This window comes from Aulostomus chinensis, chromosome 4 (genome assembly GCF_037954235.1).
Source record: "Aulostomus chinensis isolate RoL2024-O1b breed Wild chromosome 4, RoL_Achi_v1.0, whole genome shotgun sequence".
Taxonomy (NCBI): Eukaryota; Metazoa; Chordata; class Actinopteri; order Syngnathiformes; family Aulostomidae; genus Aulostomus; species Aulostomus chinensis.
Genome location: NC_141323.1, coordinates 10,802,594 through 10,819,021, shown reverse-complemented (window position 1 = coordinate 10,819,021; position 16,428 = coordinate 10,802,594). Strand labels below are relative to the sequence as shown.

General features: G+C 46.7%; 1 protein-coding gene across 18 annotated transcripts in view; it reads right to left on the bottom strand.

Annotated features, from left to right (window-relative positions):
• Window positions 1-16,428, bottom strand: part of celf2 (cugbp, Elav-like family member 2) — a 202,007-nt gene that overhangs the window by 5,136 nt on the left and 180,443 nt on the right. For 4 of the 18 annotated variants that reach the window (XM_086201713.1, XM_086201719.1, XM_086201716.1 and 1 more), the window contains 3 exons: window positions 6,878-7,003; window positions 3,014-3,193; window positions 1,113-1,256 (listed from right to left, as the gene is read on the bottom strand). In XM_086201713.1, coding sequence (XP_086057839.1) covers window positions 1,113-1,256; window positions 3,014-3,193; window positions 6,878-7,003 — 450 coding nt within the window. Of the gene's footprint in view, window positions 1-1,112; window positions 1,257-3,013; window positions 3,194-6,877; window positions 7,007-10,882; window positions 11,018-16,428 lie in introns of all 18 variants that reach the window. The other 14 variants (XM_086201703.1, XM_086201709.1, XM_086201706.1 and 11 more) reach the window with 7 other exon arrangements.

Genomic DNA, 16,428 nt, shown 5'->3' with positions numbered 1-16,428 from the left:
AGCCAGGACAGGAACCTCAGCGGCCAGCAGAACGTGGTGTCTGTCAGCAACCGCAACTGGGACAGGACCAGACCCACAATCCGACTCAGAGTTTGAAAAACCGACAGAGGCAACAAGAGGGCCTTGTCTATTTACAGCAATTACACTGAAAAGAATCAAATATTAATGAGCTCATCTTGAGACGCTCCAAAAGGCATCCTCACCATGTTCCTCTGAGTTATCACGACGACGTTCAAATATGCCCCTGACACACATCAAGATGATATTAATCTCAAACGACTCCCACTGGGAAACGAGGCTGTTGCAGCAACAAAATAATGAAAAAGTAAAGTAGTAAAATGGAACGTATAACAGTGAAACAAATGAGGGGCATTAAAAGTGACACTCCCAACGTGAAGTCTGCAAAATAGAGGCAGTAAAAAGAGTTCTCGTCCTTTTAGAACAGGCCAATCAAGAACTTGTTGCTAAACTGCGAAGTGGAAAGAAAGACACGCTGTCCCAGTTCAGGATGGAACGTCCACATTTTTAGAACTCTCATGTAATTACAGACCATCAACGTCCCATTTCGATGGCTCCTAAATGCGGCAGAACACTTGGAGGACACGGCACAATCAGTGTGTCCTTTCCAGTCAGTTCGGAGGATTCGGGTCATCCTCATCAACTCGTTAGGTCTGGGAGCGACCCGCTGGCGCTCAGAAGTCATTCAATGTGTGTACATCTTTATTACTTCCTGCTCTTTCGCATAAAAACAGAACTCTGGAATTTGGTACCAGCGAAGGAAATGCCCAGTGAAAAGCAGGAATGCATTGATTTATCCGTCATCAATCAGGATCCGCTGAAGACTCGTTAAACTGTCACATCAGAGTCTGATTAACAAACAGTTGCTGTTTGAAACGAGGCTCAAACGAGGAGCTCATCAGGATCGCTCTGTAATTTTCCCTACATTTAGCACACACTGCTAATTGCGTGATGGGTATTTTGTTTTACCTTGAGGAAGCCCTCCTCATCTTCCACTACCTGGATTATGAGTGAAATAATCCCAGTCTGAACTGGGGCAACGCTACTGGTGAGTACAATGACATGTCCGTGTTCCACGTCTGCAGCTGCCGTACCAAAGCACTTGCTAAGGTTCGTTTGTTTGTCGATGAAGACTTTGGCAGAGACCACGTTTCCGAAAGGCATGAACATCTGCAGTATGTCCTGGTCTCCGAACTCCTGGGGCAGGTGGTAGATGAACAGGTTGGCACCTTCGGGACCTGGCGGGGCGAGACGAAGTGTGGTCAGAGGGGGTGGAGCTGTGGCTGTCGTCATAGGAACGGAGCTTTAGCACACCGCGTAGCACGATATTCCATGATCTTGAGTTCGTCAATGCTTTTAAACAATATTCTACAATTATATTGAGCAATAAACAAAGATGAAAGCTTTTGCTTTTATTGAATAATGAAATTTGGCTCCCTGCTAACAAAAGTAGTTCCTTGTTCTTTTGATTCATTCATCCTTTCAGCGGTGTATTGTCTCCCCAGAGAGGGGTCAAAGGTCGCCTTCCCTCTCCTTCCATCACACAAAACACTCTCCGCTGCTAAATGAAGCTGGGAGAGAGCTGAATAATTGTCCCATCTCTGTGTCCCTGGAGGGTTCTGAACTACAGGACGGGCTGTCACGGGAAGAAAGCGTCCTTACAAATGGATCTTTGCTGGAGATGAGAAGTGCAGAAACAAACACAACGTGGCTCAATTTGTTTTACGAGACGTTTCATCATCTGGTTTGCATTCCGCGCCGACATCTAAAGCTTTTGGGGAAATTTATTTCCATTACTAGTTTCTGCATGCAGGTGGCACCTTGCAGACAGCACCAGCAGGCAGACGTGATCGCCTTCACAGCTTTTCAGCGATGGTGGGACATAAATTCTCTGTCTGATTTTTACTGTATATAATAATCAGGACGCAGTCTTGTGAGAAATGTACACGTCTCACGCAAATAAAGCAGCATAACTACTGAAATAAGACCGACAGTAATTGGGAAGAAGACGTTCTTCAGTAAATGATAGCTGTTGATTCCACATCCGTATAATTGTCTCCTCCTCAGGTACACACGCTTTGTCCCTGTACTACAAGCTGTATTGCTGAATGAGGAGCTTCACAGTTACTGCAGTACTACTGGTAGGTGTTTCTAAACGTCAGAGAAGGATCCTCCATTTTGAGGATGTCCGACATCCAGAATATTTCAAAATCTAGACCAGGGTCCCGGTCTCAGAGTAGGAGCAGGGCAGGCCAACGTTCTCAGAGCTGACGTCCACCACTGAGGTTGTGCTGGACACCAGAGTCACGCGACCCCGCAGCACCGCCGGCGGTTTCTGTTGATGCTGAGGGCTTCAAATCTGTCTTTTGCGTAGTGTTGGTTGGATATTTGTTGACTCTATAAATTTGCAAAAATGAAAACTCATTCTCGATATGTGAGCAGAGTTGGCTGAAGTTCAGTACCTCGGACAAAGTACAAATTTCTTGTCTGAGTACGATTAAAGATGCAAGTTACTCATAACATACAGTTGCACATGGTCTACCTTGCAGTATAAAATACTATTTTGCAGTGTTTTGGTACTTGAACTATGACATCACCGTACACTGGAGGTGGTTGTCAGTCTGCAAGCAGCAAACGTCGTGGATCACGTTCACTTTTGAGGTGAGATTAAATTTAAGGACTTCATGAAGAGAATTTCGTTCCTCCATCTTAAATGTAATGAGTTAAAGTAAACGTGAACCCACGATGAAGTAATCACACTCAGAAACAGAGGTATTTCTACTCAATCACTGACTATTTCCCATTCTTTTCTACTCGTAGCCTGTAATTGAAGGCGTGACCTTTTCAGTGACGCACATCGGGACAGACTTTGTTCTCCGAAATCTAAGAAGGCGGCTTTGAAGGATCCTTGACACTGAGAAACACCCACAGTCTTTCTCGGTTTCACAGGAGAGTTTTATCCTCCGCTGTGATGTCACCGCCCGAGGCTACTGACCCTCTTTCTGGCTGCCGGCCGCTCCTTGCTGCTGCAGCAGGGACTGGCTGTAGAGGGTGGGCAGCGCTGCGGCGGCGTACTGCTGGATCCCTGAGTAAGCCTGCGTCAGCGCGTCCATGGTGCCTGCTGTCCCGTTGGTGAGCCCAGCGCCACCCAGGCCTCCGTTTAGAGCCGCCATACCTGAGAGCATTTGAGCAACTTTACATAAAACCCAACAATAAAGAAAGAAGAGTACACTTACTCATTAGCGCTCCCACTGAAGGTTGTGTTTAAACCACACACACACACACACACACACACACACACACACACACACACACACACACACACACACACACATTCACACTGACAGACTTTGTCACACACATCAATACTGAGTCACACAACACACACGACAGCAGAGACTCACAGAGTATTAGTACACACACATGAAAGTACAGTATGAGCATAGCTGATGACAGCCAGAGCTGCACTCGGGTGTACAAGAACTAAAGCACGCAGCTACGCACGCATGCGCGCACACACACACGCACGCACACACACACGCGCGCACAGGAGGACAACACTGTCTACAAAACATCAGGACAAGGAGAAACAGGATGATGGAGGGTCGGGACTTGAGGTCTGGGCCACATACTGGAGCACATCCCCCTGGTTTGGTATTTAAAATGGTTCACTGGGAGAGTCTGCTGGGCATTTGCATTGTGGGAAATGTAGTAACCAGCATTTAGTCAGCTTTTTCTGAGGTCAGACCCAACATGAGACCGCTGTTCCCTGCGTTTCAAATACAAACCTGGAGTCACTGGTCACTGACGTGGTCAGTGGCTCTTCAGGCTGCGTCCGTTTGCCGGAGCTCTCCAGTGACGTCTGTACAGCAGGCGAGGAAACGTTTGGTGCACTAGACGTTTCAACAGGAGACCGCCGGTTCCTTTCCTCTCACTGTCGCCATGACAATTAAAGCCACGACCAAGCCGGGGGTGTTATCCTGACCCTAACCTCAGCCAGACCTCACCGTAGTGCTCACACATCATAAAACACAATCATTTACGAAGACAGACCACCAGAACAGAAGCAGACATTGACGGGAGCGTCTTGTGTGTCCACGATGGACACCAGAGGACCAATCGTCCACATTTGATTAACAGGGAATGAGAATGTTTCGCCACTCAAGGTAATTAATTATGCTTTATTCTTGATAAAACCATGACAACAAAGACTTTTGCTTGTCATTTGAGTGCTTTAAAGTCAAATTCACAGACATTTGGAGACAAATGAGCCCAAATATGAACACAACAGATTCTCCATTTCATCCTGACAAAGTGACAAACGATGAATGTTCAACGAAACGTGTTTCAGTGGTGATAAATTCATGCTTCCTCCTCGGTACCTCGGTGCTTCTTCAAGGACTTAGAGAAACTAAAGCCACTGTGCTTTTCCAGCTCGTGACGTCTCTGTTCGGGGTGCAGGCAGGCACATGGGCGGTGGGGGGGTGGCTGGGTTTAAAAAGTGAGGGAACGCAGCAGCAGCAACACTCATTAGCTGCTTGTAACGGCTTAATATCACGGCGGAGGGCAACTTGTCTGAGGGGGTCTGACATTGGCTGGGCGTCCTGTCGCCTCACCGTCAGACACAGTGAAATAAATTATCACCGCAGAGCTCCGGATTATAGGTCACTCATTTATTCAGGAATAATTGCACCGGTGACCTTTGCAATTCAATTAAGGCTTAGATGCGTTTAAATGAGGACTGCTGGTGGGGGCTGAAGGGATGAGGCTGGGGCAGGAGAGGAGGAGACGGGTGAGTCTGGACAAAATGGGATGCAAAACCAGGCAACCCCGTTTGAAAGGATGCGTGCCAATCCTGTGTGTGTGTGTGTGCGCCCGCGCGTGTGTGTGCGCGCGCGCTCCAGCAGACGCATATATGATTTACACAGCGGATACAGCTTCTCCAGCCGAGAGGCGGTAAAGGTCAGAGGAGAATAATGTGGTGGAAGAGGCCGGTAGTACAGGATCTCTGCTGTCATAACAGCGCTGATTAAGATCCCAGCCCTGTCTCCCAGAGGTCAAAGGCAGGACACACACGGCACGGCTCGCCGCTCGCTGGAAGACCTCACACACGCCGAGGACTCGATACAGTTCTCACAGATAGGAACATGTGTATTCGATTCTGATTGGACTGTACTGGCAAATAAACTAAACCAGCTGCCACCGTAATGTGTTTTATTAGAAACGTGGGTTTGATTTGCATGTCCTCACGTCAGGAAAACTGTCAGACGGGATCGGCCAAATCAGCACACTGGCGACCAGGCTACGGTGCTGGAGGACCGAAAACAGTAGACTTCTCGTGCGGGTTTCTTTCATAGACGATATCAAAGTGGGCCGCTCGCACGGATCTCACGTGCAGAACCTTCTTCTTAGGTCAAATTTAGCATTGAATGGCAAGAAAAAAAGCCAAATCCTCAATATTTTGGTCAAATATATTTTCTAACGTGCCCGTGGTCAACAGGGATATAACAATGCAGATACTAACATGCAGTCAATTGATCTGAATGATTCTTCTTTGATAACTTTGTAAGTATTTAGAGATGCTACGTAGCTTTCCAGCTAACGCAATACTGAGTCCTGGTTCTGTATTTTTGTTTGATGAGTCAAAAGTTTTGTCTGTGTTTTTCTGTCCTCCTCAGCTCGTTGGTGCATCGTCCTGCAATGTCCAGTATTGGCCGTTGAATCCAAATATCGCAGTGTCCAGAGAGAAAGTGCCAACTCAACACTGAGTTCACCGCGAGAAACATTCTGGGGCGAAACCCAGCCGGCCCGGATCAGCACCAGTATCTGACCAGTAAACACTCTTCTGGTGAATATGGTTCGGGGACCTATTCTGCCATTCATGTATGAGGCGTGTTAGTCATGTTTTAGACTGAAGACTCGACAGAACACACTACAAAGAAAACAAGAGACAATCACAACAACAACAACAAGGTCCCACAGAGACAAAGAGACAGTCGCGTAGCCTGACAGCAGCACGCCGGCTCTGCCAGGATGGCACGCCAGCGCTCGCACAGCAAGCACCACCCAGGACACAACCAGGAAGCAGATGGTGAGATGGAGGAATGAATGGATGAATAAATCCAGGCCCAGATGAGTGGACGGCATAGAGAGAGAGAGTGAGTCAGGACAATTCATTGTCAAGTGAGACACAGAGAGACGACAGGACCGTCGAAGTTTGGATTTGGTGAACAATCAGACGAGAAACAAACATCTTTCTGCTTTCTTTTTCTCTTTAGTGATTTAACTCGTCAAACGTAAATGTCTGGAATAAAGGGAGCTTTGCCCAGCTGGCACCAATTTGATGCCAAAACACGACCAGAAGCAAAATGACGCCTTTACTTTGGTCACAATTCTGCGTTAAATTGTCACGAGTTGTTCTTTAACACTGACGTTTGGTCACCTGAGATCAAAGCCTACATTCAACGAAACGTCCATGTGTGGAAACACCACAGGCCAACTGGGATCGACCTAAAACCGACTTTAATTTCCAAACAGACGGTCAAGCTTCACCAGATTGAAACATCTATGAGTGCAGCGTTTGGCATCAGAGTTGGACAGATTATTGGGTTTTTGACGGACTTACCTTTTCTTTAACATTCAATAGAAACACTTGGGTTTCAGGATTAAAGCGGCACATTGGATTTAGGCCGAAAACATCGATGGCTATGATGTACGATGAGCAGCAGTGTTCAAAAGCCCGCATCCATCCAGCCCTCATGACTGCCAGGTGCTGGTCTCTCTGTGTCGTCATAGCTACGGTGTGGGGAGCATGAGTGAGGGTGAAGGTGGCGATGCTGATGGCAGGGTGAATACTCACTGTTGACGCTACCTGCTAGTGCATTAATGTTGTTCAGGCCCACTGTCGCACCTGCCAGGCCCTGCAAGGTGCCCAGAGAGGTCAGAGAGTTCATGGCACCGGCGTTGGAGCTGGCTGTTGTGCCCGCTGCTGGAGAGAGAGGGGGAGGAAGAGGTGGAAGGAAGGGAGGAGAGGAAGAGGAGAGCAGGATGAGGAGGTGAGGAGGAGACAAAGAGGCAGAAGTGTTATGCAAGTACCTTCACAAGTGCAAAGATGAAGGTTTTCTTGTTATTGTTAATGGTCAAGTTGCAGGAAGGTTCAATATTCATCAAAGTCTAATTGTGTCAAAATTCTACTTTCACTTAAATGTATCAGAGATGTCCTGCCTACACACAGATCCTCTCTAGAATATCTGAATATTAATCAAAGTAATCCCAATTAAAATGTGTTTTCTCTGTGCAGCCCCACTTCTTCTTCTTGTCATATCAAAAACTGTTGAGTACAGATTGATCTTACAATTTCAACCTGTTCCAACATCTAAAGCATTCCTAGAAAGACTGCTTCTCTCTGCTGAATGCAAAACACATCTCTGAATACAAAGAAAAAAAATAAGATCAGTCTTACTTTTTAAGGATTTGTGTCTTATAATAAATGTAATGGAGATTTACTGGCTGGAACAAAGACAAATAGATTTTGCAGGACATTTTTTTTTTCTTTACAGTGAAGGTGAATAAAAAAAAAAAGAATCTGGATGAAGATAAATTAATCAATATAGGCCACGCCCATTTCACCTGAAATAAATGTTTTCAGCACTTCTCCGACTTCATCCAATCTGAAACAGACTGGAATACAAAAAAAAAAAAAAAAAATCTGGAATCTTATTAAAGGAAAAAGTAGCAGGCGAAGTTAGAGGTGACCATATGTGCACTTTAACGTCATTAGGAAACGCCACAGCAGCAGCAGGATAAATGTAAATGAGACACATGGAACTGACTGGAGCCGGATCGAGGTGATCGGGATGACTGCCTCTTTTATTACACATCCAGATGCAGAATAAACGCATTCATTTTCTATTATCCTAATAACCAACTGCATAGCCTTGATGGAGCCTCATCAGCTTTGTTGGAGAGATTTATAGAAAGAGGGCAGCGTACATCCAGTGGAAGTTTAAGCTCTTTGAGTGGCTGCCGAAGATGAATGCTGGGAGGCCAGATGGAGAAATCACCTCTTAATATATTCATCGTTTAAGTGGAGTGAGCGGAGACAACTAGGGGCACATTCCCCGACAAAAGGTTCAAGGGAAACGTGATGAGGGAGCAACACATTTTCTCCATGGCGTCTTTTATGCATCTGCACCATTTTGTTTCTCCGAGGATTTAATGAAACGACAGCGCAGAAAAATGTTCTAAGGAGCACTTTTAATTAATCTGACAAGCTGCCGAACCTTGACACCACACACACACACACACACACACACACACACACACATATATATATATATATATATATATAAAACACAAAAAAACAACAACACATGATGGAAGCCATGTTTCTCAAGAGTGGAGAATTTAAAAGATTCACATGAAGACCGGAGAATATCTGCAGTCTAGCTGATGCTATGATGGCAGAAAAATAGAGCCTGACCGATACAGGATTCCTGAGGCCGAAATGGGGAAGACGAAGACCCAAATATCTCCGCTGAAATTTGTTTTCTTTTTGCAATGATTCTGTCAAAAGCAGTGATAAAACATTTGTGACAAAGACATGTCTATATGGATGAATACATCACCTATAGCTTGAAAACGGTGTTTGCTAGCAAGTGGCTAAACAGGACTAAGCAAAAGCTAAGCTACTTGTGGTGGCGTTGAGTTCGTGTGCCCGTTGTTGGTTCACAGTAACGTTTGCTTTTTACACCTGCAAGACACCGGGGGTCTTCAGTGGCGCCTCATACTGGCGGAGTGGGTTACACCTGGGCAGATCCTGTCATGAGAGCCTCAAGTACCACGTTGTCTTGGGACAAGAAGAAGAAAAAAAGGAAGAAACCAAAAGGGCCAGCTGTGCAGAAATAGACAAGTGTTAGCAGCGTAGCAGCTCCAATAATGAACTATCACACCACTGCTACACATTCAGGCCTCACCTCGGGCCTCTGGATTTCTTGAGATCACAAAAGTGGTGTACATTCGTGGAGATTATCTCCCTGAATGAAAGGAGTGAGTAAATCCAGTTGGTTTTCAGTCGGGGGAACTCGTGGTGATGCTAACTTCTGGATTAGCCTACAAAACGACATCATTTCTGCTGGAGGATTCACAGTACAGCTGTAAACTTGATCACGCGTTCACCGAGCAGTGACGTCACTTCACATATCCTGATGACCAGAGTTTGCCAACTGTGGGCATCATAACCAAGACTACATGAACTGCAAGCATGATAATCTGGATTATGTTCCGCAAAGAAAAACAGAGACACGATAAATGCTGATAAGGACAGACCGATATCAGCTGATAGGGTCGGCCGCACCCGTTTATCAGTCAGGCTCTAATTAAGAACACAAGAACCAACACGACCATGGCAGACATGAAGGAGCACAACCAGAACCAGACTACAAGCAACCTTTATTATGACATCGGGTTTTCAGTCGTCCTCACTGATACTGAACCACACGCACACACACACACACACACACACACACACACACACACACACACACACACACACACACACACACAACTCAACACACAACTGCACACGCTGATGTGAAATGTGTGCCATTCATGGACCGCTATGCCAGTGGTGGTGAGATGGTAGGAAATATGGTGCACAAAGCTTTTGCTCTGTTTTTGTTTTTTGTTTGAAGCCCAAAAAAGAAGAAGTAGAAGAAGAAGAAAATTACCCTCATTAAAGCGATGCCAACAAAGCAGGATTGCCGCTGAATATGTTGAGAAATGGTGCGATAAAGGGAGCGTTACGTTGGCACATGTGCAAAACAAAAAAACCGCTGGCTTGTCTCCATGCAAAAGCGTCTATATTTATCAAACTGGCGTGATGTTTGCAGTTTCACTGACACATGCAGAAGAGTGGCGCTGCCGAGTAGCTCAGCCAGAGTTTGTACTTTCAAGGTTGGGCTGACATTAAGAGTCAGAAAGAGAAAAAAGAGCGAGAGAGTCTGGAATAAAAGGGAGGAGAGGAAGGAGAGCCTGAGGAAAGGGGGAGACGGGCATTCGTGCGAACCAGCTGAAGCAGGAAGTGAGATGGAAGTGGCGCAAGTGTTAATGTGAAGAAAGAAGATGATGTTGTGGACGGAGGAAGAGGAGGAGGAGGAGGTGGGGTGTAGCTTTTCATATTCATGCTCTGATGGGAGTGTGCGCTCCAGAAGAGACAGCAGAAGTCATGGTTGCTGGAGCAAGGCCGAGCCGACATGAAAGGAGAGGATGATGGAGCAGAAACAGGGAAGTTGTCAAGAGGAGGGCAGCAGCAGAAGACGAGGGCAATGAGGAGGAACACAAGGAGAGGAAGGGCAGGAAGAGAGGGGAGTGTAACCTGAGCCCAGTTCAGACATTTCTAAATCCCAGCCATGAACACACACAACACACACGCAGAGGTGCAAACAAAACCTGTCCACCCCGGAACAACCAAAGGTCCTGAAGTTCCTACCCTGGAACTGGTGAAGTGAAGCGCAAATTACAAAATAAAAGCACAAAACACACGTACAGGACATGCACACGCGCACACGTATACAGTGCGTGGAACACGGGATGGTGGCGAGGTTGATGGGCCACATGGTGAGGAGGTGAGACGGGACGGCGGCGCAGCAACAACAGGATGGCTCCTCGGTAAGGACGGTGGATACACACACCATAGGGAGGTCGACAACACTCATGACCTGATGATGATGATGATGATGGCGGTGGTTGTGATGTGCCGGGATTATGGGCGACAACACTTGTGATGGAGAAGAGCGAAGGCAGGCTTTGCCCCACCCCACGGCGTCGGACCCCCACCCCCACACCTGAATGGCTGCGGCATTACCTGGGCTGGCCAATGCTCCCAGGGAGGCGGCGTTGGAGGACAGGGGATTTGCGGTGGAGGGGCTGGCTGAGTTTTGGGCCGCCGCCGCCGCCGCTGCTAAAGTAGCCAGGTTCTGCAACTGCAGAGCACTCATACCTGGAGAGAGGAGCCAGAGAGGGTGGTGTCAAACCTGGGGAGCGAGGCTGAGGCGTGGCTGGGTTGCCAGGCTGGACCGGGACAAGGACTGAGTTGGTTGTCTGGAGTCCGAAGGCGAAGAGTGGAATATTCCTGGAAATGTTTCCTCCGCTAGCTTAAGACAAGCTTGTGAAGAGTGTGTGAACACGACAGCAGCTGATTTCTCTAATAAGTCCCACGTGTGAGGAACTGAAAGCAGCAGCTGGAGTGTTTAGGTTGGGTGCTTTTCTCTGAGGCAGAAGTAATCCCACTGATTTAGATGAATTCAGCACTTCAGTAGAGAAGGCTGCAGAAAATGTGCGAGAACGATGATGTCATAAAGCCTGTATGTTCTAATTCAAATCACTGTTACTAAGCTAACATTTGCTTGTATGAACACACCGACAGCGCGTGGCTGGGAGGTCTCGTTTTCTTTTCAAACGAATCTGAAGTTATTTTCAGATCAATTTATTAGGTACACTTCGATGACTCGAACAGCCCGGCAGTAAATCCTGTCCTCATAGGAATTATAGCGTTACGGTTTTATTCGATCCGTCTTTGTTCTTTAGCAATTGACTTCCCCACCACAACTGACTCTTAACTGAAAAGTGGCTTTTCAATATGAGAGATTATAGTTTGAATAATAAGGCCAACTCAGAGTTATTACTGCTATCAATCAAATCTGTGATACAAAAGTATCCAAATGAACGTGTTCTCACTCCCAAGTCCCACGGTGATGCTTGGTCTCACTTTTTAATTTACCGGGTGCCCTTGAGCATATTTTCTCTTAGAGCAGGGTCGTCCGCGAGAGCTGCGTCAGCGTTAAACGCTGGTTGAAGTCTAGTAGGGTGTAGGAATGAGACACTCTGGGTTAGGAGGTGATTGTGGCTCGGGTGAAAATGACTACTTCCTTAAAGTTAAGTTAAAAATGACATCAAAGTTAAAAGTTATGCTGAAATAGTTTAGAGTTGAGGTAAAAGGTTGCGTTACATGAAAAAGGAAAACGTGAAAGATGCAAACTCTCTCCTGTTGCAAAGTTACATCACGTTGGAATTTCTTAATGTTAGCGTAGCATCACTTACTGTTGCGCATGCTAAATTAGCTCAAACACATTATAAGTAACATTCAAAGTTCACCGAGGCAGGAATGAGAACTCAGACACGTCTGCTGCAAAGGTTGAGTTCTAATTAAATCTTAAGTTTACTCCACGTGTTGTTCCACCCATCACCACCACACCCCGACTCCGAACGCAGACTTTCTCGCTTTATTTCAAAATTTGCTATGCATGCCATTCTCACTATGGCCACTAGCTGGCATATCAATCCCAAGACTTAGCCATAAGTACGCCTAGTCTGATGAGTCGTGAGAGAGAAGTTAGTTCAAATACAAACGCTAGATGTTGTGCTTTTAACACTCATCAGACTCTCGGTATTTGAGCGTTCACTGTCGCACAACACGTTCCCTGCAGGCTGCCAGCAGCAGACGGGCCAATACACGAGCGTAGCTACTGACTACATGCAGCCACCTGAATGATGCTGAAGCAACGACTTTAAAACTCCTTTTGTGAGAGCAACTCAACCTTACACCTCCACAAGTGTGTGTATATACAGTATATATATGTGTGTGTGTGTGTGTGTGTGTGCATGTGTAAAACCTCGTAACACAGACAGCATCAGTAACCAGAGCAGAAGTCGGTCTTACCAGCGGGAAGCTTCGTTAAAGGGCGGACACTGCCAATGTCAGGTGTATGTGTCGTATATACAGTCTGGGTGTATATACAGTACCATGGGAAAACACACACACTCACACACACAAAGAGAGACACACACGAACAAGACACCATGAAGAAGATCCATCTTCCTTTGAGGTTGTGAAAAATCCTTCACCCAGACAACCAAAACAAACAGCCAATCACAGCAGCCGGCTGGATTCATCACTGGGATTCAGCACTCTGATTGGTTCCCTGAAACTCACAGTTTCTAAATGTTCCTGTTTCTAGGTTGTTAGGATAACTTGCTGAAGAAGTCTGTGTCTGCACGTGAGTGACTACAGCACAGAAGCCAAAACCCATCACGCCTCTCCAACTCTCTCTGATACATCACAAGATATGAACTGTTCCTGAGCACACGCTCACACATTCTTCCTGAAAGTCAGACAATGCACCGCACGGGAGGGAAGAGTGACCGCGTCACTTCAGCCGTTACACCCAGCAGGAGGTGAAGAGAAGGATCACATCCAGGAGTACATTTCAGGATGTAAACCAAGAGTCATCAGCTGTCCATTAAAGGAAGACAACACCTTTTTCAGGAGTTAACAATTTTTGCCAACCGAGAGCCAAACAAAAAGATCTAGACCTTCACTCCTCGGCGCTGCATTCGGGAGCTGAGACCCACGCTAGTTAGCTTGGCACAATGAATGGTTGTGGATCGGAAGTGTTCGCATACCTCTGTCAGAAGTCGTGGGGTAGATCAGGTTCAGGATGTCCTCCTCATCCTCTCCTCCAGAGTCGGCCATGATTGGCAGCATCAGGTGCGCACGTCGGCTTAAGTCAAGATGTAACTTTTGTGCATCGCGTCATGTCATATGACCGTGTTCGTAATTAACGTGATGCATAGCCCAGCCCTCGTTATATGAATGTCGACTAGCCCGTATTGGAGAGAAGTATAGTTAACGGCCTACGGCAGGTTTGCTAACGCTCCCCATTCATCACCATTCATTGCACATAGCTAACTAGCAGTCAGCTGGTCTCTGGCTCTGTAAAACCTGCGGTCTTATAAATTCACTGCTAGAGGATGTAACGATCTTGGGTCCGACCATCAACGTGATGTCAGCACACTACGATGAGGAGGCTACTGCATCAGAGGCTAACGGCGCTGAGCCAGAGCTCAGCCCTTGCAATAGCGAAGAGGCAAAAACAGGAGGAAAAGAAAATGGTGGACACTTTGGTGGCCAGGAGAACAGGCCAACACGGGATGCTGATTTTGCTGAACTGACTTGAGGAAAACAGCGTCAGTTTTAGCTCGTCTGTTAGCTCGTTCTACCAGCTGGTTATTTGATGTAAATCAAGGCGGCATGAACACCACAATCATCCTGAAGTTGTTGCGGGCTATTTGTGGTCACAAGTCAGCGATGTCGGCCATCTTGGAACCTCTTCCATCGTGTGACACAGGAGCACCGTCCTGGAGCTGAGATGTTGTCTCTTTCATTCATGTTAACAGCCCAAAATGGCGGCCTGCGCACCAGGATCACCACACGCACGCACGGAGGAGAGGCAGGTATCGGTCTGTTCTGCCTGGCTCTGGGGAGGACGTCAAACAAGCACGCTTCCCAGGAGTTGGCACGTTCCTTTATTTTGAGGTTCGCATCATTAAAGGAATCAAAGGAAACTGCAAAACCTGCCTTCAATTCGGCAAAAAGGGAAAGTTCATGCGTGTGTGAGACGGTTACAACTTTTCAACACTTTTCAAGAGAAACCTGACTGACTTTCCTCCGAGGCATTTCTTTCTTTTCCACTCTGACCTTTTCCCGTATCACTCTTTTTCCTGCTCTTGTGCTGCTGCTTTCTCTGCCTGCCTTTTTTACTCACTTGCATGAACTTTCCTCTCCTTCCTCCTTGTTCTTCCCACCTCCTTTATTTTCGGGTTTCTACTGGACTTCCCTACAGTGTCTTCCCTTCCCTTCCGATCATTTCTCCTCTTTCCTTCCCTTTTTTAACATCACTTGCTTCTCATCCCTCTTTTTTCCTCCTAGTTCCCCCTTCTATTTCTGTTCCTCTCCATTCTTTTCATTTCCTTAATTTCTCCTTCCAATTCTTACCTGCCCCATCATTATCTTTTCCAATTTCCTTTCTCCTCCTTTCAAAAAGCTTTCCCTCTACCCTTTCCTCCTCCTACTCTTTTCTTGTCCTTTCCTATCCTCCTCCCTTCATTTCCTCCCTTTCTACAACTCTGATATTCCTTCTCTCTCTCGCTCTCCATGCAGTCCCGTTTTCCTCAAAGCAGCCCAGCACCAATCCTTACTTGCCTTTGTCAAAGGCTATCTCCCTCATTGAACGTACATTTTCAAGACAGTTATAAGCAGGAACAGAGCAGGCAGCAGATAAAAATAACTGGGTTAGAAGGGAATAAAGTCGAGATGAAGCCGCAGAGAGAGAGAGAGAGAGAGAGAGGGAGAGAGAGAGAGAGGGAGAGAGAGAGAGAGAGAGGGAGAGAGAGAGAGAGAGAGAGAGAGAGAGAGAGAGAGAGAGAGGGAGAGAGAGGGAGAAATCATAGAGAAACACGATGAGACAAGTAGAATCTATAGCTCCCACATCAGCGTATCCGGGCTGTGCAGATGGTACATGAGTGTGAATGCATAAGTGTGTGAGGACACGCGTGTGTGTGCTCCATGCACCCCTGCCTGGAAGAGTCAGGCAGCACCAGGCTGGCGTTGGCGGTGTTTAATTGAATGCTCATTGGTGTAATTGAGGCCCCTCAGCTCTGCAGCTCCTCATGTTAAAGACCGGCACCAGATGTCATTCAGCTGTCTCATATCTCCTGCCAATCACTAAGGCTCTCTCTCTCTCTCTCTCTCTCGCAGATGGACGACCAACACCTCTCCAGATTCAGCGTTACTCACCCTGGCGTCCAAATCCCAGAGCCCATTTTTCAGTGTGAATGTGTGAGGAACATTCGAGCTCAAAAGCAGAGAGGCGACAAAATCAGCTACAAGGAAAAAGCAAGGCAGGGAAAGTGGAAGGAACCCTGAAGAGAACAACTCCTAGAGAAGAGACCCTGGAGAGGACAGAGAGACAGAAGCTGTTCCCACAATCTGATGCTTTGACAGCATATAACTTGTTCCCTCAAATTAACTCTTACTGTTAATGAAGTTACATGCTGAGGCTGTAACTTCATCGAATTAAGGGAACAAGCGGCCACAAAGCGTTTCTCTCTGTGTCTTCTGCAACTGCAGCGCTCGCTAATAACGTCCCGCCACACGCTGATCCAGGTTCAGCCCCTTTTTCTCTTCACCACATCAACAGCGCACAATTAGAAGCTGACACCTTCCTGATGACAAGAGGACGAAGAGAGACTGAGGGTGGAGGGAGGTGCAGAGGTGAGATGTAGAGACTGTGTGATTGAGGAGTGTGGGAGGTGCAAAGAAAGAGAGGCTTAAAATAAATGGGAGGCTAGGGGTGGGGGGGTTAATAGAGAGAGAAGGGAAGAGTATCCACGGGTTTCCGGATGTCTCCGAAATTTAAAGTCCAAAGAATTTCTCAAAGAAAGAGATTTGATCTTGTTCAGCATTTAATAGTCTTCTCTGCGCGCTCCAGGCTCAGATTAATACAAAACTGGGTTAATACCACAAGTATTTCTGACTGCTTCAGCCTCACTTGAGAGATCTGGACTGTCCCT